General features: G+C 40.8%; 2 protein-coding genes across 6 annotated transcripts in view; both read left to right on the top strand.

Moving 5' to 3' along the window:
• The window catches only part of Tlr1 (toll like receptor 1), a 52,016-nt gene that overhangs the window by 3,837 nt on the left and 22,377 nt on the right, over positions 1 to 25,802 (top strand). The window contains exons 2-5 of one of the 3 annotated variants that reach the window (XM_023565844.2): positions 18,761 to 18,829; positions 23,202 to 23,473; positions 23,987 to 24,082; positions 24,222 to 24,369. In XM_023565844.2, coding sequence (XP_023421612.2) covers positions 24,367 to 24,369 — 3 coding nt within the window. In that variant the 5' untranslated portion in view covers positions 18,761 to 18,829; positions 23,202 to 23,473; positions 23,987 to 24,082; positions 24,222 to 24,366. The remainder of the gene's footprint in view (positions 1 to 18,760; positions 18,830 to 23,201; positions 23,474 to 23,986; positions 24,083 to 24,221; positions 24,370 to 25,802) is intronic. The other 2 variants (XM_023565846.2, XM_023565845.2) reach the window with 2 other exon arrangements.
• Positions 2,201 to 16,386, top strand: Tlr6 (toll like receptor 6). 3 transcript variants are annotated; one of them, XR_010044675.1, is made up of 3 exons: positions 2,509 to 2,994; positions 11,164 to 14,189; positions 14,406 to 16,386. XR_010044675.1 is itself a non-coding variant. In XM_063240518.1 (2 exons), the coding sequence occupies exon 2, from the start codon at positions 11,225 to 11,227 to the stop codon at positions 13,613 to 13,615; it is 2,391 nt and encodes a 796-aa protein (XP_063096588.1). In that variant the 5' UTR covers positions 2,201 to 2,301; positions 11,164 to 11,224; the 3' UTR covers positions 13,616 to 16,386. The 3 variants fall into 3 exon arrangements, 2 of the variants coding, with proteins under 2 accessions (XP_063096588.1, XP_013009808.1); XM_063240518.1 differs by lacking the exon at positions 2,509 to 2,994 and adding an exon at positions 2,201 to 2,301 and having other exon boundaries at positions 11,164 to 16,386; XM_013154354.3 differs by having other exon boundaries at positions 11,164 to 16,386.

The raw sequence follows: 25,802 nt of genomic DNA, 5'->3' as shown, positions 1-25,802 counted from the left end.
AGTCTCTTAACTGGATTAGCATAGTTTTGGGGTGTGGCTGAATGGATTTACTGAAAAAAGAAGCCTCGCTCTGGGTGTGGGTGGCATTCACCAACAGCCTTGAAGCCTGGATGGAACATAAAGGGAAAGACAGTAGGCAGGCTCTCCCTCTCCTGTCTGCTCTGCCACGGACGGTTTCTTCTCTGCCATGCTCCTCTTTCATACTGCCTTCCCTTGGAGCCAGCTGACTATGGACTGAGCTCAGCTCTGAGCTAAAATGAACCTTTCTTCCTTTAACTTGTGAGTGTCAGGCATTTTGTACCAGTAGCAAGACAGTAACGAAGACTCTGGTAAATTTCAATGTGACATGGGAGGTCAGAGCAAAGGAGAATGTGTGGGGACAGTCAGAGGGAACAGAGTAGGAGATAAGGCCAGAGAGGTCATGAAGTCTGAGGGGGAGCTGATCAGGCAGTGTCCTGCAAACCCTAATAGAGATCTGGGTTTGTCCTTTGAGTGAGAAAGGAATCCCTACTGCTGTCGGGTAGGAGTTGCATGGATTCTGGTGTCGGAGTCTAGTTAGGATGGGATGAAGAGGATCAGATGGGTGAGAACTATAGAGGCAGGGATCCCAGTTTAGGAGACCGTTGTAGTTATTCACGTGAGATGACAATGACTTTGAACCATCACAGGCATGGTGGAGGCATGAGAAGTATTTTATTTTCTTTCATTTTAAAGAGGAAAAAATAAAATTTCAAAACATGATAGAGGATAACAATGATTAATACATTGCATATTGTTACCTTTTAGTTAGTTACTCAGAGTAAAAGATACCTGCATTTAATTGTCCAAACAATATTAGCACAAATCTGTCTTTTCAATGAACTAAGAGAAATTAGTAGTATAATTAACTACCTTTTATATATAGATTTTTTTTCAGCTTCTCACACTAGGGAGACCATATGATGTTTACATATGTGAGTCTGATTATATTTCATGTATAAGTATGATACAAGAAGTGTTTTGCTTATGGACATATGTCAAATAAAAATTCAACTAAATTTGTTCATGGGTTGGATGTGGGCTTTGGACAAAAGAGAAAGACATCACTAATTACTTGGCCTGGAATGAGAAAGGCCGGGAAGAGAATAACTAGAGATAGTCAAACATTTATTTCAAGGAGTTGGGGTATAAAGAGGAGTAAAGAAGTGCTGGTAGGTTTAAAGAGAGGATTAAAAATGATGAGAAAATGTGCAGCAGGGGCTGGAGATGTAGATGTAGCTCAGCAGCATAGTGCCTGCCTGGCAAGCACAAGGACCCGAGTTCAATTCCTGGTACACAAAAGAGTTGCAGTTTGTATGTTGATTGGAAATACTACATTTGAGGAGAAAAATGTTGGTGCAGTAGTGAGAGAATAATTGCAAGAGTGATTTCCTTGAGCAGACAAGTGGGAAGGCAATCCAGAGCTCAGCAGGCAGGGACTGACTTGACATGAAGAATTCATTCAGAAAGACAAAGGATAACGCAGGCAGCCCAGATACAGGTAGGCTGTGAAAGCTTTGGGGAAGGGTGCAGAAATGCTCTTCTGCTGATATCTATTTTCCTTTGAAAAAATGAAGCATCACCGGCGACGTATGGAGGAGGGAACGAGGTGTTGAGTGTTTGGAGGGGTGAATATGGGATAACCCAGAGGGAGAGGGGAGACTGGCAGGATTGCCGCTGTCTCTTGAAGCTTGGACCCAGTCATGCGTCTCAAGCGAGACCATATGATGTTTACATATGTGAGTCTGAGCTATGACAGTCTCAACAAGAACCACGTGTTTGTTCCCAAAGGCCAGAAGTTTCATGTACTACCGTACTGTGACATGTGATGGACCAAGTGGGTGGAGATGTGTGTGTGTTTCTAGGCGTATTTGCTAAAGACTTTTGTCCAGTGTTGCCTGGGAGTCCCCTAAGGCCACAGCACGCCCCCTCCCTGCTGCCATTTCTTAAATCTGATTCCCCAGGACCCCCTCATACCAGTTGCTTCCTTGGTGCCTCCTGTGCAACCTTCACTCCTTGCTGAGGCCAGTGGGCTGTGAGGACTTCCTGTTGTATTTGGTGAGTAAAGAGGAACAGTAAGCTCTTGAAAGGGCTGCTTCCTCCTGAAAGCAGAAATGATTTTGATCACATGTCTAACTTTGTCATTGGCCAAGCTGCATGGTCTTAACTTTTTTGGTAAAGATAATAGCAGCCTATAGATTAATTACAGAATAGTCACTTAGCTCCTCTGTCCAGTTCTTTACAAAATCCAGACAATCAAGAAGGGAGCAGGGGACCTAGGCTGTGAGTATCTGGCCAGCCATTCACCTTCTTTTTGTTTTAAACCTTATTGATATTGTTCTACAATTTTTCTAAATGGCTCTAGAAAATTTATTTTTAAGTTAGTCCTGCAGGGTCTCAGTGTTATTTGCTATTCCAGGATTAAAAATTAAAACATTTAAGAATTCCAAAAGTGGGCTGGAATGTGGGGAATCAGGATATAATCCTCTTAGGTATGGCTAAATATGTATGTCTTTCCTTGAAAGTTGATTTTTTGAGAAAAAATTGTGGGTTTAAGGTTATTTTGTCTTAAATTATCTAATGAAAAAATTTTTGCACAAAAAATTGCTTCTTCTGGTAGATATAATTATTCTGGAAAGGTTAAATATGGGGACAATAAAGAACAGGGCAGTGCCATAATATCCCATTCCGCTGACAATTTAATATTCATCCTGAAAACTTAAGAGATAAAATTTATCTTAGAAAAATAATTTTCTTTACACTGAACTTTTTAGAAATTGCCTGCTGATGTGAATTTAAACTTGCCCTGTAATCTTGGGGAAAGTTTACATGTAGGTGTAATTCCAGTAAGGGCCAATAGGTGGTACCAAACCACTTCTAAGGCGTTGCTTTACGTAAATTTCAGGACCTGGTTTTTCAAGCACGTACTTTTCCGTGCATTTAGAGGTTACTTTCTCTTCTGAAAAATAGAAGTAGGTAAGTAGGCGCTTTTATGGTTGTATCAAATTATGGCATGAATGTCTCAAATAAGCAATAGAATGCTAAGGGTTATGTAGGAAATAGGTAAGTGTTCTTTAACATTTTTGCAAAATGATTTTGTGTTGTTTAAAAAATGTAAATGTCCTTTGAATTCTACCAACAACTAGTGCTTCCAGTGATGGCTAAGGGAGAAAGCAATCTCATCTGTCGCTCTTCGATCTCTCTTTTCATCTCTAGTTCTTTATGTTACGTAATGTAAACATAGTTTTCCTCGCTGGTGTCAGTCCTGTCACAGGTTATGTATCTTTATGGTAGACTCTGTGCGTTTATCTGCCCTGGTGTATAGAGCTAGTGCTACTCAGTGGTCTGTATCTGTTACGGGTCGTGTTCCTCCTTTTAAGATCAGTGTGAGTTAGTTTGTGTTACTCCTGCTCCTGTTCCTCCCCCCAGGACCTAGCATCTAGGGTGACTTCCCTCAAAGTGGACTCTGGAGAAACATTTATTAAGTGGAGCAGTCCTAGTTCTTCCTAAGGGAATTCAGCACAGTGCTGGCACTTACTTCCTCCAAGCCTCTGACCCCAAGCTTGACACACAAAACACTGTTCCTCTTGTCCCTTGAGTTGGGTAGGAAGTCTTTCCCACATTTACTCACTTGGGTTTCCTCCTGGTCTTTCCTTTCTTACAGTTTTATTTCTTATAGGTTGCCTCCTTGATTGTTTTTGTTTTTCTTCTTGAAATAAGTTTATGTAAACTGTGGGGAACCACCCAGATGACTCCTTGAAAAGAAGAGCCACGATCACCATTTTAGATAAACTTGTCCTGTCTCCGTGTGTTGATGTGCACAGAGCTGGCTGGGCCATTTCCTTTGTCCCTTCAGCTGGCTGTCAGCAGTGGATATTGGGCTGCTGAGGAGCTGATGTGTAATCTCTGAAGCAAAGCAAGAGGTCAGTGTTACCCCGCTCAGTGACTCCCCAAATACGTGGTTGGCTGGGTGGGATGGAGAGCTGTGCTCCACCCCGTCAGCTGGAACTGAACCTCTGGAAAGAGGCTGTGATTTCCCAGGCGAAAAGGATTGTACGTCAGAACTGAAGCACTGACCCCAAATAATCAGACACCACCTCAGTTTGTTATGTAGATTTCTCTCCCTACACTTTTGCCCTCTGTGTTTTGCAGAGTTGATCTCAGAATCTCTGCCTAGCTCACACAGCTCACGGCAGTCAGGGCAGTCACCTATTCCTGCCACCCTCACTGTCACTCATCTCCAGCCCACTCCCCTCAGGGAGAATCAATGAAACCTGGGTTGAGCTCCAGGCGTGGCCTTCCTTCTGGGGACCCACCTTCTTGTCTGGATTCAGGACCCCTTGTCTCCTCATAACTGTGTACATGTCTGTCTGTCTTCTCACCTTGGGTTGCACTGGGAGTGATCAATTGGAGTTAACTCACTCGAATTCCAGTAACTTCTCCTTGTGATTACAAATCTAATAACCTTCCTGGACTGCAACAAGGATAGAAGAGTTCTCTATAAACAGTCCTTCCCCCCCCCCCCCCTTTGGCGTGTTTAACATATTTTATATCTTTTTTTGTCTTCTAAAAAATGGTGAACTCTTGAATTTTCCACTTTCATTTTCTCTTTTACTCCATTTTAAAAAATACTACAATTCTGGAAAGTTCATTAAATGTTCCCCTAGAAACTGCTCAAAGGCATGAGCTCCCCAAGAGGAGTGATAGATTTTTTTTTGTTTTTGAGGCAGGGTCTCACTATGCAGTTCAGGCTGGCCTTGAGCTCTCATTTTAGCTCAGGCTGGTCTGGACCTGCGACGATCCTCCTGCCTCAGCCTCCTAAGTGCTGGGATTAATGGCTTGCGCCACCACCTGAGGAGTGATAGGATTTTTGTAGTAGGGTGTTAGCTTTCCCACCTGGGGGCTAAATTTCAGTTTCCTGAACACAGACACAACTGTGTGGGGCAACCTGGAACGTGAGACCTCATCCACGGCAGTTATCTACCAGAGTGTGAAAGACTTCCTCTCATTATATATGGATCAATAGCACAAATAATGCAAATGTGTTTCTTTAAATATAAAGATAATTATTGTGATTATTATTATTTTTTGAGGTAGGGTCTCCGTATGTAGTTGAACTCATGATGTAGCCCAGACTGGCCTCGAATTTGTGGGGATCCTTCTGCCTCAGCCTCTTGAGTGCTGGGATTACAACGGTATACTACCAATTCTTATATTGTCTTAAAATAACATTTGGAGGTTATAAAAGGTGTTCAAAATTCATGCATTTATTAATACTTTAAACTATAAGAAAGAAAATTAAATGTATCTGTTGCAGAGATATTAGTGTTTAGGATATTTCTTCAGTCTTTTCCTCGGTAAGGCTTTGTATATGTCAGATTTTAATCACATTTTACAAAATTGAAACTCCGCTACATATGTTGTTCTGTACTCTTTTATTCACATAATCTCATATTGTAGATTTTTTTCAAAGTGCAGAATTTGAGACTCCATGTACCGTAATTGAAACAACCATTTTCTACACTAAGCATTCTAACTGCTTCAGTCTGTCATATCCTGAGAATCCGCATAGTCATGTTTTTGTGTCTCTCTTTGATTATTCCTTTAGCAAATTCCTAGCAATTGTATCTCTAAAATAGAAGAAGGTATATTTTAAAGAAATGTATATGAATTATAATTATGAAATTACCGTTTTAGAATTTTTTGTGATATTTGGGATCAATCCCAGGAGCATTCTAAAACTAAGCTATTTTTTAAAATAAAGACCCTTTTATTTTTTAATTTTTTAATTTTGAGATAAGGTTTCTCTAAACTGCCCAGGGGGACTGGAATTTTTGATCCCCCTGCCTCAGCCTTCCAGAGAGCTGTAATTACAGGTATGGCCCGCTGAGCCTGGCTTAGAAATGTTTTACTAATTTTTTATTTCTGCCTAAAGAGTAAATGAGAATTCTTGTTTGAGTTCCCACCTAATAACACTGGGTATTATAGTTTGAGTTTTTCCAGGTTGGTGGGTGAAAGAAAAGTCATGCATTTTTCTTTAATTATTTAATTATTTTATTGGTACATTTTATCTATACAGAGTGATCACATTCATTGTATGGAGTTTGTTCCTGTACATAATGTATCTGAATTCTTTTCCCCGTTCCCCTATCCTCCCTTCAATCCTTCTCTCTATTCATAGAAGTTTAGCTTCCAGTTTTCCTTCTTTTCTTATTCACCCCCCCATCCAGTATCTTGTCCTCATTTGAGCATTTTTTTCTGTTTGATAATATCTAGTATACATTCTGGTCCTTATTTACATTTTTGGTTTCTTACACCAGTGAAATAGTGTGGTGTTACAAATGCTTGTTCAATTTATTTCACTTAAGAGTATGATCTCAAGGTATATCCATTTACCTAGAAATGTCTCAAACTTATCCTTTATGGCTGAGTAATACTCCATTATATATATATATATATATATATATATATATATATATATATATATATGTATATACATCCTCCATTATCTTCTTTATCCATTCATTGGTTGATGGGTCTTTGAGGTATTTCCAAGATGTAGCTATTACAAATTGTGCTACTATAAACATGGTATGCACATATATTGCTGTGATATGGTACTTTTAATTCTTTTGGGAAGATACCAAGAAGGAGAATAGCTAGGCCAACTAGAACCTGTAGTGTTATTTTTTTTTTCTCTCTCTCTCTCTCTGTCTCTCTCTCTCTCTCTCTCCCACTGGGGATGGAACTCAGGACTCAAGCATCCTATATGAGGCTTATACCCACAGCCCCTCATTATCTCTAAAGGTTGCATAATAATATTTAACTATATAGAAATATAATAATTTACTTGCCAACCTGCTTTTTGGACAATTTGATTTCTTTTTCAAAATGTGATTTCTTCTGTACTGGCCACTCTATTGTACTGTCTACTTTGTGCCAACAGTTTTTCAATTGCTTCTCTTGGATTTTCTATGCTGAGATCATATAATCTAAAAGCAGTAATTTATTTTTTCATTTCAATATTTATCCTTGTCATTCCTCCTTCCCCCTCATAATAGTGTTAATTTCTATAAAGAACTACATTAAATACTAGTGGACCTCCTTAGAACTGGCTTGAGTGCCCTGAGTAATTTACTGAGTGAAGAGATATGAGATATTCTTTATCCAAGTTTTCAACGTATCTGGTTGGTGAAAGTTGTATGTTTGATTAATGATGAGTGCCAAATTTTATGAAGTAACTTTTAGCATCTATGGAAACGCCCATCTATTCTTTCCTTTGACACGGTGATACATTATCATCATAGAATTCCCAATCAGAGCCATCTTTACAATCCCAGAAACATCCCAACGACACACTGTGCCCTTTCCCTCCAGGACACAGCTAGGTTGGTTGAAATTTCTTCATCCTGTGCATTTGCTTATCTTCCCAATCAATTTATTATTTTTATTTTCCAATAATTTTTCTCTTAATTTTATAATATAAATATTTAACTCATGTTTTCCTAACAGTGTCTTGAATTGATGGCTTCCTCTCAAATAGGCAAGAATGGCAGCTGCTCTGCAGTGCACTCCTTTCCTCCTCCACTGCCATCTGCCACTTTCCTCATTAGCACTGGCAATGTTAGTTCTAAATTCATATCAATATTTATTGGAGCTTAGTAGCAATTCTTACTTGTGCTAAGTATTCCCTTGCGTCTCATTTTTTGAGGGGAGGTATTCTGGGCCCTGCAAAGACAATTGTGTCACTCATGTTCAGCTGCTTTAGCTTGACATATTTGAGCCCTTCCACATGCTTCTTAATACTGTTTTCTGTCTTCTCCTATTTTGTCAGTGTAACTGTAGCAACTTGATGTTTTCAGGTTATCATGTGCTAAGTCATGCTTCCTTGAATTTGTGGCTTTGGGCCTCACGTGGAGCCTATTGCTATGGGAATTGTGTCAGTAAACGAGATCTGGTGACTAAAAATTAATTCCTTGAATTAAAGAGGGCAGAATGTGTGTTTCATTGCTATGCTCTAAATGCCTCCACCATTGCCATGATGAAACCTGGGATGGTGCCGGAAGGTGGAGACACTGGGCAGTGATTAAGGCACGAAGGAGGTCAGTTGCCACTGTGGAGCTACACAGTGTGATCTCACAGTGGAGCTACACATCATTAGTGTGTGATCATGAAAATGCAATAGCTCTTCTATAATGGGGGAAGAGGCATCTTGGAAACCTAGTTCATAAGGATAAGCCATAAAGATATATAGGAGTTTAACCAATAATTTAACTTTGACAAAGTTATGTAATATTTTTACTGGAGCCTTGGCTAGCTTTACAGAATGGCACAGTGCCTTGCCAGCCTTTGTCCCTTGGGTGGACTCATAGATACTTTTCTGTGAATTTCAGAAGTGGGTGACACAGACTCTTAAATACATACCTGAGTTTCTGAGAGCCTGGGTCCTTGTACAGCTGCCATCCCTTCCCTTTGTCCCAGTTACAGACATGAGTTCCATGACCCTGTGTGGCGGGTAGCCCCCCTCAGCCAGGCTTTAGTAAGCCCGTTTGGCCTGTGTTAATTCTGTCTCCTGCAATAGCTCCATGAACAATGATGTAATGATGTCATGTCTACTGAGCCAAGTGTAGCTTGTTTGGTCAGGTTTGGTTGCTGGAGGTGATGGGGGTTGGTGGTTCTGCCTTGTGACATGAATTTGGCCTTATTCTGATCCTAATTTATCCTCACAGAAGTATGTGTTTCCTGTCATATTTCACAGAACTATAGCCATCAACCCACAGGGAGCTGAGCCTTCTGAGCAGGCCTCACCTTTCCCCAATCCTTTTCCTCTCCTATTGGTGTGGCCAAGCTGAGGGAAGGATCTGCTGGCATCATCTGCAGGGCTCACCAGGTCTTCTCAGATGTGAACATTCAGAGCCACAAGCCCCAAACAGAGCATGGTTGGCACCTCAGGATTCCTACCTGGGGTTTGTAATTCAGGTCGAGTGTATCTACCATTCAAGGGTCATTTTTATAAAACATAATGTTTCCTGGATGAACACAGCTGCTATTGTACTTGTATCAGATTTTTAGACCACAGCCAGAAAATTAGCCCGAGGTCAGATGAGTCCAAGGAGAATCAGAGAAATGTGTTTGTGAGCCCTTTCCCATGAGAGGTTACCATTGCAGCAGCCACTGAAATAGGTGTCAAATTGGACACTGGGATAGATTCCTGAGTGTGTCTCATGGTTTCTAGGACTGCCTTCTTATAATGGCCTTTCCCAGGAATATAGGAAGTTGAGGCAGGAGGATCACAAGTTCAAGCCCAGCCTGGGTAATTTAGTGATTTAGTAAGACTCTGTCTCAAAATTTTAGAAAAGATCAATGCTGAGGATCTAGGGTTAATGCTGAGTACTGGGAAAAAAAAAGTTCAAACAATCAAACTGTCTGGCCTAATATTTGGGTATGCGGCTAAAAACATTTCCCCTTTAAAAGAGAATAAACCGTTTTTAAAGTACAATTAAAACGGGCCATGGTTATATAGTTAACTTTTCAAGCAGTTGATCTAAAGTTTTTGCCTAGTGGGTTCAACCTCTGTGCTCTTTCTGGAAACATGTCTATTAATTAATTTTAAAATTAATGGACTTCATTTTTAAGAGCAATCTCAGGTTTACAGAAAAATTGAACAAGTAGTACGGAGAGTTCCCATAACCCTTTCTCTAGCAGTGTGTTGTAATTGCTTGTCTTATTATAATATCTGCATTAGTATTTGTTGCTATTGGTGAACTAGCATGGGTGATGTAATGCTTTACATTAGAGTAAGTCTTTGTACTGCTCCCGGCTGTGCTTTTGACTAATAGACAATGTGGCATATCCAGTACAGTTATTATACACAGTGGTTTCTCCATCCTAATTCCCTGTACTTCATCTGTTCATTTTTTTTCTCTTACTCCCTCTCTCCCCCTGAGCCCTTGGCCATCCCTGACCTTTTCATTATATCTTTAGTTTTACCTTTTCCAAAATGTCATGTAGCTGGAATCACACAATATGTAGCTTCTTTAGACTGGCCCCTTGCACTTAGCAATATGCAAAATTATAAGACTTCTAGAAAACAACATAGAAAATGTAGGTGATTCGGGGTTTAGAGATGACTTTTTAGATACCACATGTAACTATAGAAATCGGTTTCTGTCCACCTCCCCAGGAGTTGTAGTTGCTGCCTGTTGTAGGTTGTTTGTTTAGTGATCTTTCTAAGCAATTTTTGTGTATTGATTCATTTGTTCTCGTGGCTCTGAGGTTGGGGATTAAACCTCAGGCCTTGTGCACACCCTCGGCAAGTGCCCCACCCCCGAACTACATCTGCAGCCCTCTACAGTATTTATATCAAGGTTATGTGTCATCTGAGGATGTCGAATTCTGTTCTGTTACCTCTATGCTGATCAGGTTATCTGAGGTTTTCTTAAACCCCTGGAGCAAAACCCAAAGAAAACAAAACACTAAAAACAAAAGCCAAAACTCAGAACCACCTTCACACTGTGGCTCTGTGTTGATTCGCTTCTCGCACACTGGTCAGGGCTGTCCAGGACTCTGACTTAGTCTTTACTTTCTGCTTCCTCAAAGCCTAAACATTCAGCCGGAGGTGAAAGTTGAGTATTTTCTCAGGTGTTCTGTGAGCACGTGTCCTCGGCCTGTGTGGAGTCCTAACTTCCTTAGTACACGTGGAGCTTTTCCAAGCCTTTTATCTCCTGGGCATTTCTTTCTCCAGCCTCCTCCTTCCCCAGCTTCTCAGTATGCCTGCTGCCTGCCCATCCATTACCTCTTGCCCTGGTTGGCTGAAGCTAGTATATTTTCCTTTTACTGTTTTCAATGAGTACTGCCCAAGAGGCTGCTCTGACCCTGAGAAAGTTGAGCTGTGTTTGGAACAAAGGGTAGCCCCCAAGTAAACCCCTTAGAGCCACTGAACAGGTCAAAATACATCGCCACAATTCTTTGCTAAAATGTTTGTGTTATCCCCTCTGACATTAGCAAGCTGCATAACAGGGGAAATATAAAGTTACGGGGACAGAAATCACTGTGGTGCTAACTAAGGAAGTCATTGAAAATTATGTAAGGGTTTGCAAGTAATCAGACAATCCTTGTTCATCTTGATTTATATTATATTTCTAGATCTTGGCCTCAAACCAGAGAGTTCTGAAGAGCAGCTACCCTTCAGAACCACCACTGCATCATGACCCAAGACAGAGAACCTGTTTTCAGAATCTTTCTTTTAGTTTGCCTCATGGCTTTAATAGTTGGAACCATAACTCAGATCTGTGAAGAAAGTGAATTTCAAGTGTGCATGTCAAAAAATAACCTTACTCATGTTCCAAAAAACCTGCCACCAACAACCAAAAGCTTAGATATATCTCAAAACCACATATCTGAACTTCAGATCTCTGACATCAGCTTTTTGTCAGGGCTCAACATTCTGAAACTTTCCTATAATAGAATCCAGAGACTTGATTTGCGTGTTTTCAAATTCAATCAAGATTTGGAGCATTTGGATTTATCTCATAATCAGCTGCAAAAGATGTCCTGCTACCCTGTGGTGAGTTTGAAACATTTAGACCTCTCATTCAATGATTTTGATGTGCTGCCCATCTGCATGGAATTTGGCAACCTGACACAACTCAGTTTCCTAGGACTCAGTGCTGTGAAGTTTCAACAATTAGATCTGCTACCAATTGCTCACTTGAACCTAAATTACCTTCTTCTGGTTTTGGGAGATAGTTATGTGGAGGAAAATGTAAGAGAGAATCTTCAAATTCTGACTACAGAAACACTTCACTTGGTTTTTCACCCAAATAGTTTCTTCTCTGTCCAGGCAAACATATCAATTAATACTTTAGGGTGCTTACAACTCAGTAATATTAAACTGAATGATGGGAATTGTCAAGTTTTTGTTGAGTTTTTATTAGGACTCACTAGAGGTCCAACATTATTGAATCTTACTCTCAATCATATGGAAACCCCTTGGACTTGCTTGGTTAGGATTTTTAAATACCTTTGGCCCAGACCTGTGGAATATCTCAACATTTACCATTTAACAATAGATGAAAAGGTTGAAGATGTACAGTTTATTTATCCTAATACAACCTTGAAATCCTTGAAACTAGAACATATTACAAAGCGAGTTTTTCTTTTTTCACAGACAGTATTATACAGAGTGTTCTCGGAGATGAATATTATGATGCTAACCATATCAGACTCACCTCTGGTTCACATGCTGTGTCCTAATGCACCCAGCACATTTACGTTTTTGAACTTTAGCCAAAATGTGTTCACAGATAGTGTTTTTGACTCCTGTTCCACTTTAGTGAAGCTACAGACACTTATCTTGCAAAAGAACAGTTTAAAAAACCTTTTCAAAGTAAGCCTTATGACTAAAAATATGACATCCTTAGAAATACTGGACGTTAGCTGGAATTCACTAGGATCTGATGCACACAGAGAAGACTGCACTTGGATTAAGAGTATAGTGGTGTTAAATTTGTCTTCAAATACACTTACTGATTCTGTATTCAGATGCTTACCTCCCAAAGTCAAGGTACTTGATCTTCACAACAATAGAATAACGAACATCCCTAAGGATGTCACCGCTCTGGAGTCTTTGCAAGAACTCAATGTTGCTTTCAATTCTTTAGCCGACCTTCCCGGATGTGGCACCTTCCGCAGCCTTTCTGCACTGATCATTGACCATAATTCTATTTCCCATCCAACAACTGATTTCTTCCAAAGCTGCCAGGAGATGAGGTCAGTGAAAGCAGGCAACAACCCATTCCAGTGCACATGTGAGTTAAGAGAATTCATCAAAAATATGGACCAAGTGTCAAGAGAAGTGGTATGGGACTGGCCTGATTCTTACAAGTGTCACTATCCAGAAAGTCATAAGGGAATCCTGCTGAAGGACTTCCACGTGTCTCCACTATCCTGCAATAAAACTCTGCTTATCATTACGATTGTGACCACTGTGCTGGTGTTGGCTGCTAGCGTGACCTTCCTGTGCTGCTATTTCGATCTGCCCTGGTATGTCAGGATGATGTGTCAGTGGACCCAGACGCGGCGCAGGGCCAGGAACGTCCCCTTAGAGGAGCTCCAGAGAAATCTTCAGTTTCATGCTTTTATTTCATACAGTGGACACGATTCTGCCTGGGTGAAGAATGAATTACTACCAAACCTTGAAAAAGAAAATTTACAGATCTGCCTCCATGAGAGGAACTTTATTCCTGGCAAGAGCATTGTGGAAAATATCATCACTTGCATTGAGAAGAGTTACAAGTCCATCTTTGTTCTGTCTCCTAACTTTATCCAGAGCGAGTGGTGCCATTACGAACTCTACTTTGCCCACCACAAGCTCTTCCATGGAGGGTCTGACAACTTAATCCTAATCTTGCTGAAACCCATTCCAGAGAACAACATTCCTAGGAATTATCACAAGCTGAGGGCTCTCATGGCACAGCGGACTTACCTGGAATGGCCGACAGAGAAAAGCAAACATGGACTTTTTTGGGCTAACATTAGAGCTGCTTTCAATATTAAGTTAACACTGGTCACTGACAATGATGAGGTGAAACTTTAAAGTGAGGAAACCCAACTTAAGAGAGCTAGACTCTGATGAGCACGATGGTTCTAAGTTACACGTGGAGGGGCTTCCATTTGTTTTTCATATTTGTTTTTCCATTTGTTTTTCATCTGGGGAAGAGTTCATGAAAACCTTATTCCACCTGAGCTGGGGAATTGGCCTGCGAGTGAAGGTGCTTATTTTGCACATGAGCTACAGCTCATTCTGGTTTAACTATTTCTTTTCACATTGAAATAGCCATTTCTGAGTAATTGCTCAGTCTTCCAGAGAGATTTCCTTTCTCCCCTTTCTTTCCCAACTGGATTCTGTGTGATCAAGAGCCTGTGTAGCTTCAGGTCAGGAAGAAATGAATCAAGATCAGAATTGGCTCATGGTCCTTTGGTTGAGCCATGGATTTCATTGGCCTCTGTGTGAGCTTTATTATCCTGCTCAGCTTGGGGCTTGAGGGAAAAAATTATTCTTGTGTTGGAATATAAGAAAGCATGTTTTTTCCAAATCTGGGTAATAGTTTTAATTTTTTGATCCTGATACAAAGATGTGACTATCCAGTGGAGACTCATGGCATAAAAACGTATGTATATAAAGAGAAATAAAAGATATGGGTGTACTTGCTTCCCAAGGAAATGTGGGGCCAAACTTATTCATATGTGTAACTACATATTGAATGGGGTTTTTCTTGTTACTTAGAATTCGAGCTCATGCCCAGAGGTAGCCTGGACACTTCCACTTTGGTTAAACCACTGTAGTTTGGATTCCTCTGATAGAGCATCTTATTCTATACCCTTAGGAACACAGACATCTGTTACACAGAATAATGGACAATGGACAGCTCCCCTCTGATGACAGGACCTGTGTGTCCCCCACTGCGACCTGGAACAGAGCACCTGCCATCCCAAGCCACTGCTGTCTCTTACCTGTACAAGTGTCAAATGGCCTTTTCACTGACCTCCTTGCCCCTACACTTGCCACCATGGCAATCAGAGTGATTTAAGGTGTACATTATACTAAACATTCCCTGCTTAAAACCTTCAAATGACCTACCTTCCCTAGTAATGGGATAAAAGTCAAACCTTTCCTGGTGGCCAGGACCTGTCGTGATCTGCATTTCTCCCCTGAACTCGCCTGTCTCCCCTGTCCCTCTTGCCCTCCCTCTTGTCCCTGTTGCTTCTGGATGCTCTGAAGGCTTCACACTGGCTTCCACCTGGGTCACCAGTGCTCTTGGTGGGAGCCATTTTCCAGAGCCAGTGTAGCTGTCCTCACCATTAGCAACTCACTCGGATACCACCGGGGCAGGGAGCCCTGTTGTCCTCTGGTGGCCTTCACAGCACTCTGTGCACTTATCTTTTTCCTGCTTTCCTCCACTCACTGTAAGCACAAGAAAATGGGAACCTACTCGAGAGTTCACTGCTACTCCTCAGTGTGTGACCCACAGCAAGTAGACAGTTGTTGTAGTCAGGGGTTGTAAGGAGAACGAGATGATACAGGACACATAATTTATAGTATTATTTTTGGTAGTCAGGGTCAAATACAAGAAGTAAAGAAAATTAAGTCCTGAGGAAAATCCAGACCTCGGTTAGATCCAGAGTGACAAGCTTCTCCTGGAGATTGAACAGCGTAACATCTTCCCCTCTGGAGCCCAGAAGCAATGCTCAAAATAAGGACCAAAGATCCCCCAAAGTGAACCGCAGCTATTCTCAGCAACAAGGTCATGAGCTTCTTCGATGATAACAGCCAAGTTCATATTAGGGGAGCCAGCACGACCAGCGCCTCCAGGAGAACCAACAACCCCCACAACAACACCACTTAGGAGATCCCACAATGCTACTCTTTCTCTCCAGGTCTCCTTTTTATACTGACAACAGTTCTCAGGTGAGCATTCTACACTCAGCACCGCACTGATTCAGTTCAGCTGGTGTTTAAGTTGACCACCAGTTACTAGTCCACTACAACCGTGAAAACCTGCATGAACAAACAGCCCCAACTGGCCTCAGTGTCATCACAGTCCTCGATTTTACTCTAAAGGACCTTGTGGGCCTGGTGCAGCTGGACCGTGGTGGGTGGGCCCTGGCAGGGTCTGCACCGAGCACTTGTTGACCCCGGTGTCCCTGGCCCACTGCTACCTGGAGAGCTGACCTTGGCCTCGAGCACTGGCCAGTTGTGTTCTCCACTGAGGGATCTGCACTCCTTTCTGCAGCCACTTAAGGAGGTACCAGGACCTCAGGTTTAACCTGAAGCTGGGAGAGAAGTGGGGGCCTTGTTGGGGAGCCCTTGATTGCCCCCCTGGGGCTCCTCCCTTGCCTGGACCAAGAGCCCTTTTGTTTTAAAGATCCTAAAAAGGTACACTTATTTGATCAGTTCAGACACTGTATTCAGGGATTTAAATATCACATTATACCTCATAAATATGTACAACTTTCATGTATTACAAATTGTTTTAAAATGCGTATCTGGAGAGAGGAGGGGGAGAAGATAAAGAATTGCGAGGTGTTATATGTATATACCAACTCTCTAGGATGGATTTACGTTTACTATATACTGCAAACGTGTATGAATAAATATATATGGGGAATAAAAAAAATATATCTCAAAATTGCTCAAATAGATTTTTAAACACTTACTGCAAAAAAATGATAAGTATGTGAGGTAGTGAGTATACCAATTAGCCTGATTTAATTATTCCCCAATGTTATATACAATAACATCATGTCATACCCCATAAATATGTGTATTTGTTATTTGTCAGGAATAAAAATTTAAATGCTAAAAAACTTTTCTTCTCTATCATTTCTTAGGTAGATAAAAAATGGACTCAGAAAAGTGCAAAAACAACCCCAAATCCCATAAGATAAATCCTCCCTGCATCCCATGTTTGTGTGATGCTTTTACACGCCCTAACAAACTTGCCACAATTTAAGTAGTTCGCCTTCATATGTATGCATTTATTAACGCTGGAAGGAACAGGACGTGGCAGATAAGCTCTGACAGGTAGGTATGTGTCCACTTGAATTGCTGTAACAAAGTGCTATAGCCTGGTTTATAGACCACAGAAAATGTATTGCTCTCCATTTTGGAGGCTGGGAAGTCCACTATCCAGGTGCTGGTACATTGGAGCCCATGGTGGCCTGCTTTCTAATTTATAGATTTCATAGATGCCTGTCTTGTCACCATGTCTTCTTCAGAGACAGATGTGAAAGAGCTTGCTTTCTTAACTTTCTTTCTTTCTTTCTTTCTTTCTTTCTTTCTTTCTTTCTTTCTTTCTTTCTTTCTTAACTAATCTCACTGAGTGGCTTATAACAATAGAAATTTATTTCCCATAGTTCTAGAGCCCAGAAGTCAGTAATCTAGGTGTCAGCAGCAAACTTAGAGGGGGAAATTATCCCACGCCCTCAGCTCCTGTCTTCCGGTGGTTATGGGAATTCTTAGTGTCACTTGGCTTATAGATGTATCACTTTCCCCTCTCCTTTTCTCTAATCCCCCTGTCGTCTCTTTTTCTGTCTCTTATAGGGGTGCTATAGTCAGTTTAGGGGCTGTCTGGATCCTTGGTCATCTCATCTTGATCCTTAGCATAAGCACATCTGCGAAAAGCCTATTTCTAATCGGGTCACCTTTTGAGGTTTCAGGTGAACATGAACTTCTGGGTGAGAGTGGGCATTGTTTGACCCTCTACTCTGGGGTTGGGATGGCTGTCTCTGATGGCCCAGAGACTTAGCTGCATGTGGCAGGAGCAGAAAAAATTTTCTCAGAAGAAAGGAAGGATCTGAAAGAAGCTGCTTGAGAAGTCAGAGGTACAAGGAAGGGAGGACAGGCAGAGGGAGTGGGCTGGATGGAATAGAGGGAGGGAATGGGGCAGGGTGCGAGCTTTAAAGAGAATGAGAATTTATACACGAACACTGAAAAAAGAGGAAACATTTCTGCTGGATTTTTGGAGGCTGATTTGATGAGAAAGGAATAAGAATAAGCTACATGCAGTGAAATAGACCTGAGGGGATTTCTGAAACCACAGGGACTTTCTGAAGGTTTTAAATTATAGTTAATGAGGAATGTCAGCAGAGTCGATTCTCAGTGTGAGACTTTATTTTCCTTTAGCCATTCCAGCAACTGGATTCTGAAATTCTTCCCTTCTCTCCCCTGGGTGAGAGCTGAGGCACATTTCATACCTAGTCGATATTTTTGAGTTATTAACACTGCAGTCTAGTTTAAAAATTATAATCTTAACCAGGCGTGGTGGTGCATGCCTGTAATCTCAGTACTTAGGGAAGTTGAAGGCAGGAAGATTGCCATGAGTTTGAAGCCAGCCTGGGCTACGTAGTTCAAGGCGAGACTGTCTAAAAACAAAAATTATATTCTCTAACTCCACCTGAAGCTCATCTCCATGCACCATATCATAGACTGGGGTTATCATTTAGCTTTGGCATATGTATGGGGGTAAAGTGGGTGTGCTTTAACTGAGATACATAGTTCCTGCCCCTCCTTCTCCCAGATTTATCTTTTCCTGTGTGGAGACCAGGGATGAAGACAGACATTGTTTTCTGTAATTGTGTTGAAGTAGCTATAGGCTAAGTTGCAAGATAGAGACCCCAAATACAGGGGCTTCAGTGAGTTTATTTCTGCTGGGCACTTTATAAAGAAAAGAGATTTTTTTAGCTCACACTTTGGAAGATTGAAAGACCCAATAGCATGGTGCTGGTTCAGGTGAGGGCCTCCTGGCTACATCACATCACAGCAGGGGGCAGGGCGATGGGAACATGTGTAGGACAGAGAGATCACAGTGTGAGACCTGAAGCCAGAGAGCAAAAGAGCAGGAGTGGGAGAGAGCAGGGATCAGACTTTCCCTTTATAACAGCCCTCCCAAAAGAACCAGTTCCTCCAAGGGCAGTGTCTCGGCTCAGTGGCCCCAGCAGCTTCCACAACTTCTTCTAGGCCTCGCTTCTTAAGTTCCCACTGCCTCTCAACCTTATCACATATCACTGAGCTTTCAACACATGAGTCCTTGGGGACAAACTCCACCCATACTACAGACAGGTAGGTAGCTGTCTCTGCGCTGCTGTGAACTCACTCAAGGATTCACGCCTCCCATCTGACTTTGGTCCCCAGAGCTCTTGTCCTCCCATTGCTTGCTTTTTCCTTTACACAGAGTCACAGGACCTGCTGTGTTTTCTCTGGGAGGTGTGGATCAAGGAAGCAGAAGTGGAGATTCGTCTCCCTCCCCAGGTACGTGACAGTGTCTGTTGCAATTTAGCAGGGTCATACTAACAAGAATCTCCAAGTGAGTAGACCCCAGTCTCTCTGCTGACTTATATTTTTGAACGCCAGGGGCAGGGCATAGTGTTCTCTAACACTGCTCAAGCAGAGACTAACCTCAGAGGCTAGTCTTGCACATTTAACCACCAATTCAAGCATCTTCCCGAGGAGAGAGATGCAGAGTCTCCCCGCCCAGGCTCTGTGAGTGATTCTAAGATTGGCTGGAGACAAGATGTCATGGAGAGTGGAGGGTGCAGGTTTACACGATGGACAGTGGCATCCCTGCCCCACCCAGCAGTCCTATGTGGACGGGGCAATGTGAAGGTGGGGTGATGGTGAGCGTGGTTCAGCTTCCTCTTAGATGGCCCTTGGGCGCTCCTGTCATTGATGGTTTTCTGTAGAGTGTGGGAATGTAACACTTCCTTGGGAATATGACCCAAGTCATAAGAAAAGTCCCATAAACAGCTTATTTCTCAGTCGGTAGAACCAACAAATTGGAAGGATAACCAGCTATTGAATTATTTGGCAGATGAGCAGTCTAAAAGGATATATTCCAGATTTGTTAAATAATCAATAAAAAGACTTCACTCATAGTAATAGGAGAAAGGGGAGAGAGTAATGTCAGAATCTATAGTCATTGGTGCAGAAAGTCTACTGTATGGACTATTGTCCTATCTTAAGGAAATAATTGTTCATGCACATCTAAGAGAAATATTGCTGCTTATTGCAGAATTGTTTCTAATGGGAAAGTTTGAAAACAATTTAAATGCCTCACAGTAGAAGACTGGATAAATACACTATAAATTAAAGTGTTAAAGAAATATTATAAATAAAACGGAGTACTATTCAGCCAATAATAACAAAGTTATGGATAAATACTGATGTGAAAAGATATGGATTATATATTATAGATTAAGAAAAGGAGATTAAAAATCAACACGTACAATATGATATCCATGTGTGTTTTTAGGTAAAATGTTGCAAATTTTCTGAACAGCAATTTGTCAAGGTAGAAGAGGGCCTAAAGTATATTCATAGATTTAAAAAAAATCTGCATGGATACAACAAAAAAGGGATTTGTATAGCTCTATGTAATGGGATTATTATTGAACTAATATTTTTCTTTTCATTTAGTTATATTTTCTGATTTTTCTTTTATTTGCATAATTAAACATCTTATTTGGATAATGAAAATAAAATAACTAAGAACTTTTGTTTGAGAGGTACATAAACAGACATTTATTTGACCTTACTGAGGAGCAGAACTTTCTAAACCTAAATCCAGCATAGCAGTGGATTATCGTTTATATTTAAAATGTTTCCTAACAATCTCACATACTCCTAGGTCATAGGTAAGGGCTTTGGAAGGTGGTTGGATTTTAGGGTTTGTAAATGAGCTGACCCTCCTCTGCCACACCCCTCTGCCATGCTACTCTATCTTGGAATCAGCAACTATGGGCTGAAACCTCTACAGACTGTGAGCCAACATAAACTTACTCCTTTAGGTTGTCGATGTTTGGTATTGATTGTGTCTCAGTCATGAGAAAGTAATTAGGACCAATGAGGAGCAGGAGCTGGCTTGTACAGACTTGTGAGAGCCAATTGTTAAGTATCCCCAAATTTTACAAGCAGACTGGTTGCTAGACAGAAATCAGTAGTACAGGAATGTTGATGCTGAAAATGTCAGCAAATGCTCTTTTGAGCCTGGCTTACTAAAGTATAACTGAATGACATAATAGCAAAGAGAAAAGTGAACTTATTTACTTATATAAAATCTACTCATGTAGTGAAACAAAGGCAAACAGTGGGTAAGATGAGTGCAAACAGTGTGACAGAAGATCAGAGTCAGTAACATCAAAAAGAATGTACAATTAAATATTAAAAACAGCCCCAATACAAAAATAGGCAAATAATATGAACAGGCAGTTCACTAAAGAGATACAAATTTCCAACCCAACATGACAAAGGACCAATGGCTTTTCTTTCAGTTACTTACCTTGTTGCTGAGAGAAAATACCTGACACCCAAAGTTAAAGAAGGAAGGGTTTATTTTAACTCAGTTTGTAGAGGTTTCCATCCACAGTTGGCTGGTTGCAAAGCAGGGTGTCATGCAGAGGGACATCACAGATTAGGAGCAGCCATGGTGTGACAGGGCAGGCAGCAGCAGCAGCAGCAGCAGGCGAAGCATCAGCCTGCCTCTCCCTGTTATCCCTTCCAGCCAATGGCCTTTTTGAGTGATATTAGCCATGCACAGGTTGGTCATTCCCAGAACTATGCTAAACCAATCAATGGGCTAATTTAGGGACCGTGTGTCTTTAATCCCGGGATCACACACCCTAAATACAGCCACCTCCTGTGACCTGTTACCACATGCAGCTTTGGGGAGGACATCTAGATACAAGACATAACAGCATTTACAATGAAAGAAAGTAAAAATGAAACAACAGTGAGATACTGTACTGCTTTACATCAGTGAAATGAACAGATCTCTAAAATGTTAGTTTTGTGTATTGGTCTAATATGTTACTTTTTTTTTTTAACACTTGAAGAGCAAATGCTTTGGAATGAACACAATGAAAAGTACTTTGGTGGTGATGCATGAAGAACATAAAAATCAATGTTCTTTAACCTGGTTATTTTTTTCCAAGAATTTATCCTGAGGCCAGAGTTAAAAATCCAGGTCAAGATTCTTTATTCTTTCTGACAGAGATTATTCTTTTTTATTAGTAGAATTCATGTTTGCGGTACATGCAGTTTGCAGTCACCTTGGCGAGTGGGTACATGTAGATGATCCAGCTTTGTATTTTTTAATTCCCCTTCTCCCTCCCTCCCTCTCACCCCCTTCCCTCCACCTCCAACCCGCCTTCCCATTTTCTTTCTTGCGGACATTGTTAATATTATCTCATGTTTTTGACCTAAAATGTTTACAGTCATTGATGTTGTTAGGTTCCCAGACATGGCTTATCTGTATTCTTATTTCCTTTTTCTCTTCCTCTGTCCTCTCACTCACAATCTCTCGATCCCCTTCCCATTTGCAAGAGCTCTCCTCATCTCCTTCTATCTATCCTTTGTTGGGTTCTTTGTACTTTCCCTTATTCAAATGAGAGGTATTACCACGGAATATAAGTTTGTATGTCTGATTTATTTCACTCATTATATTATCCCGGTTCCTCCATTTCCCTGTGAATGTCTCAAATTTGTCCTTCCTTATTGCTACATAGTATTCCATTCTTTACTATATTTTCTTTCAGTGGGTATACCAGCTGCTTCCAGGATGTAGCTATTATGAATTGTGTTGCTATAAACATTGGTAAGCATGTGTTGCTGTAGTATGATGCCTTTAGTTCTTTGGGGAATATATCTAAAGGGAGATAGCTAGGTCATGTGGATTTCCTAATTTTAGTTCTTTGAGGAATTTCCATAATGGTTGTAGTAGTTTACATTCCCACCAACAATGTAAGAGAGTTCCTTTTTTTAAAAAACATAGCCATGCCAGCATTTTTTATTATTTTCAATTTCATTCTTTTGAGACAGGGTCTTACTATATAGTTCAAGCTGGCCTTGAATTCACTATGAAACCCAGGTTGGCCTCAAATTCATAGTGATCCTCCTGTCTCAGCCTCCTGAGTGCTGGGATTACAGACATGTGCCACCACACTTGGCTTTTTTTTTTTAATTTCTTGATGATTATCATTCTCTCTGGTATAAATCTTACTGCTGGCTTAATTTGCATTTCTCTCATGGCCAGGATATTGAATATTTTTTCTTATATTTGTTAGCCATTTGTAGTTCTTCTTCTTAAAATGTCTGTTCATTTCACTTGTCTATTTCTTGATTGAATCTTTTATTTTAGGAAGTCTAATTTTTCTGAGTTCTTTATGTATTCCGGATATTAGTTTTTTATTTCAGGAATAGTTGGCAAAAATTTCCCCCCTATTCTTTAGGTTATCTCATCACTCTTTTAAATTTTATGAGCAGAAGATTTTTAATTTGATGTAATCTCTTTTGTTATTTCTTGTGCAATTGTGGTTCTGTTTAGGAAATCTTTTCCTAAAAGTCTTCAAAAGTTTTACCTACTTTGTCTTCCAAGATTCAATGTTTCCATTTTAATGTTAGACCTTTGATCTATTTTGGTTATAGTTAGGTACATAGGGAGAGATATGGGTCCAGTTTCAATTTTCTGCAAACACATATGAGTTTTCCCAAAATATTATTTTGGGTCCTTTCTCAAATATCAAGTAGCTGAATATGTCTGGGAATGTTTCTTTTTTTTAAAATTTTGCTTCAATTTTATTTGCAAGTTCAAATAGCGGTTTAACATCACGCTTCTTTCCTTACACAGGTAATGGACAAATCCTAGAGTTATCACCTGCTCTACTAAAGCAACACCAGCTTACTTTTGAAGCAACATCTCGAGCAGTCTCACGCCCTTCAGAATCTACAGCATCTCTAAATGCAGAGTCACCTGACAGCAGGAGAATGACAGTGTCATTTTGGCCTCTTCAGAGGCTCCGGGGCTCTTCTGTACCTAGAAGAGGCAGGGAAAGTCACAGACACGGAGCACTCAGAGCAGAGCTGATTGCAGACTAAAGCACCGTAGCGGGAGTAGAACAGGTTAGAGTACAGCCAACCCTCTGATACAAAGGCAAAGGTCTTCACATGAAACCTCTGATGGTGATCAGAATGGGTCATGGAGGAACAGACTGGATGAAAGGGGATTATGTCATTGTCCAGGTCGCACTCATGGCCATCCAGGATAATATTCCACTGAGGGAGAGAAGCCGGGTCCATAGTGGATGTTGTCCTGCAGTTACCCAAGACCAGATGGATGTTGGGGTCATTCTGGTTTAGGACTCTAACTTCCATGTAAGTCAGTTGGTAGAAATGACTATTACCTTACACGTAGTGAGTTACTCCAGTGGCATTGAATGGCACATGAAGGGTCCTTATTTGGCTGCCAACTAGGAGATTAAAGCCTTCTTGTAGGGCCCCCTGCAGACTGAAGGATCTCAAAACATTACCAGTCTCAATGATCCATCAGACTTGTTCACCTCACCATCATCAGCCATAGACAATTTGTGTACACTGTAGATGCTGAGAGCTCCTGTATCTCTTTCTCTTTTCCAGCTGAACAGAAGAACTGATACATGACATTCCCACCTCTTGAAGCAACATTATTGTCTGTAACTGATGTTCGTCTGGTGCCCACCAGGCACCCCCTTAGTACGTATTTCACATCAGGGCTTCAGAGTGAGCTTTCCTGAGTTAAGTGTACGGAGTAAGTGCAGCTGAGCATTTCACCACTAAGGGGATCCACCGCAGATGTGTACCTTCCTTGACTGCTGTTACTCTTTCATTGTAGGTACAGTGCCTGGAAAGGCAGAGTTCACCAACTGAGGAAGATCATTCAAACTCACTGAAGTCACAAGTGTGAAGAGGAGATAAAATGCCTCTTGGCGCCATAGAGCACTTGGGAGTCTTGCAGAACCTCCTCTCTGCCTGCATGTATGGTAAAAGGCATCAGTGTCTGGAGATATTTCTGCAAACTCTACTCTGTTCAGTTGACTCACATGTCTGTTTTGTTGTAGTACCATTCCATTTTTATCAGTGTTGCTTTGTAGTATTACTTGAGGTCAGGTAATGTGATGCCTCCTGCTTTGTTCTTGTTGCCCAAGATTGTTTTTGCTATTCTGGGTCTCTTCTGGTTCCATATGAATTTTAGGATCGTTTTCTCTAGGTCTGTGAAATATGCATTTGATTTTGTGAGTTTGTTTGCTTGTTTGTTTTTTGAGACAGGATCTTGCTGTATAGTTCAGGCTGGTCTTAACCTCACTATACAGCCCAGGCTGGCCTTGAACTTGTGGCACTTCTCCTGCCTCAGACTCCTAAAGTACTGGGGTTACAAGCGTGCACCACCTCGCCTGACCTGCTTTTGACATTTTGATTGGAATTACATTGAGTCTATATAACAGTTTTGGGAGTATGGCCATCGACAATGTTAGTTCTGCCTACCTGGGAGCAGAGAGCATCTTTCCATTTTCTGGTGTCTTCATTAATTTCCTTTCTCAGAGTTACTACTGCAGTGCTCTTTGTAGAGATCTTTAATTTCCTTGTCTAGGTTTTTCATTTTTCTTGACACTACCATGAATGGTATTGTTTTCATAATATCCTTCTTGCTTAATTCTTTATTAGTGTACACAAATGCTATTGAGTTTTGTGTTGATTTTGTATCCTGCTACATTGCTGAAGTTAGTTATTTATTCTAAAAATTTTTTCTGGAATTCTTTGAGCCTCCTATTTCGAGTATCATTTGCAAATAAGGGTAAATGCATTATTATTTCCAATTCATATTCCCTTTATTTCTTTTTCTTGTCTGATGGCTCTGTTGAATAGAAGTGGTAATAGTGGGCATCCTGGTCTTGTTCCAGATTTTAGGGGGAATACTTTCAGCTTTTCCTCATTTTATACAACATTTGCTGTTGGTTTGTCATAAGCAGCTTTTATCAAGTTTAGGTATGATCTTTCAATATCTATATTTTTAAGGTTCTTGTGAAGGAGTGCTGGCTTTGTCAAAAGTCTTTTCTGTATCTATTGACATGATCATATGGATTTTGCTTTTGCTTCTGTATATATATGATGCGTTACATTTATTGATTTGCATATGTTAAACATCCTTGCATCTCTGGGATGTAACCTACTTTATCATGTTGTATGATCTTTGTGGTGATGAGCTGCATTCTGTTAGCTAATATCGTGTTGAGGATTTTTGCATCTATATTCTTTAAGTAGACTGGCCTATAATATTCTTTTTTAGTTGAGTTTTATCCTGTTTTGGAATCAGTGTGATGCTGGCTTCCATAAGTGAATTTGGAAGCACTCTATTCCTTTTAATTTCTTTGAAGAGCTTGATAAGTATAGGTGATATAATACTCTTAGAGCTTTT

This window comes from Cavia porcellus, unplaced genomic scaffold, assembly GCF_034190915.1.
Source record: "Cavia porcellus strain 051 isolate PalLab524CR breed Dunkin Hartley unplaced genomic scaffold, mCavPor4.1 scaffold_30, whole genome shotgun sequence".
NCBI classification, from domain to species: Eukaryota; Metazoa; Chordata; class Mammalia; order Rodentia; family Caviidae; genus Cavia; species Cavia porcellus.
This window is presented reverse-complemented; position numbering and strand designations above follow the sequence as displayed.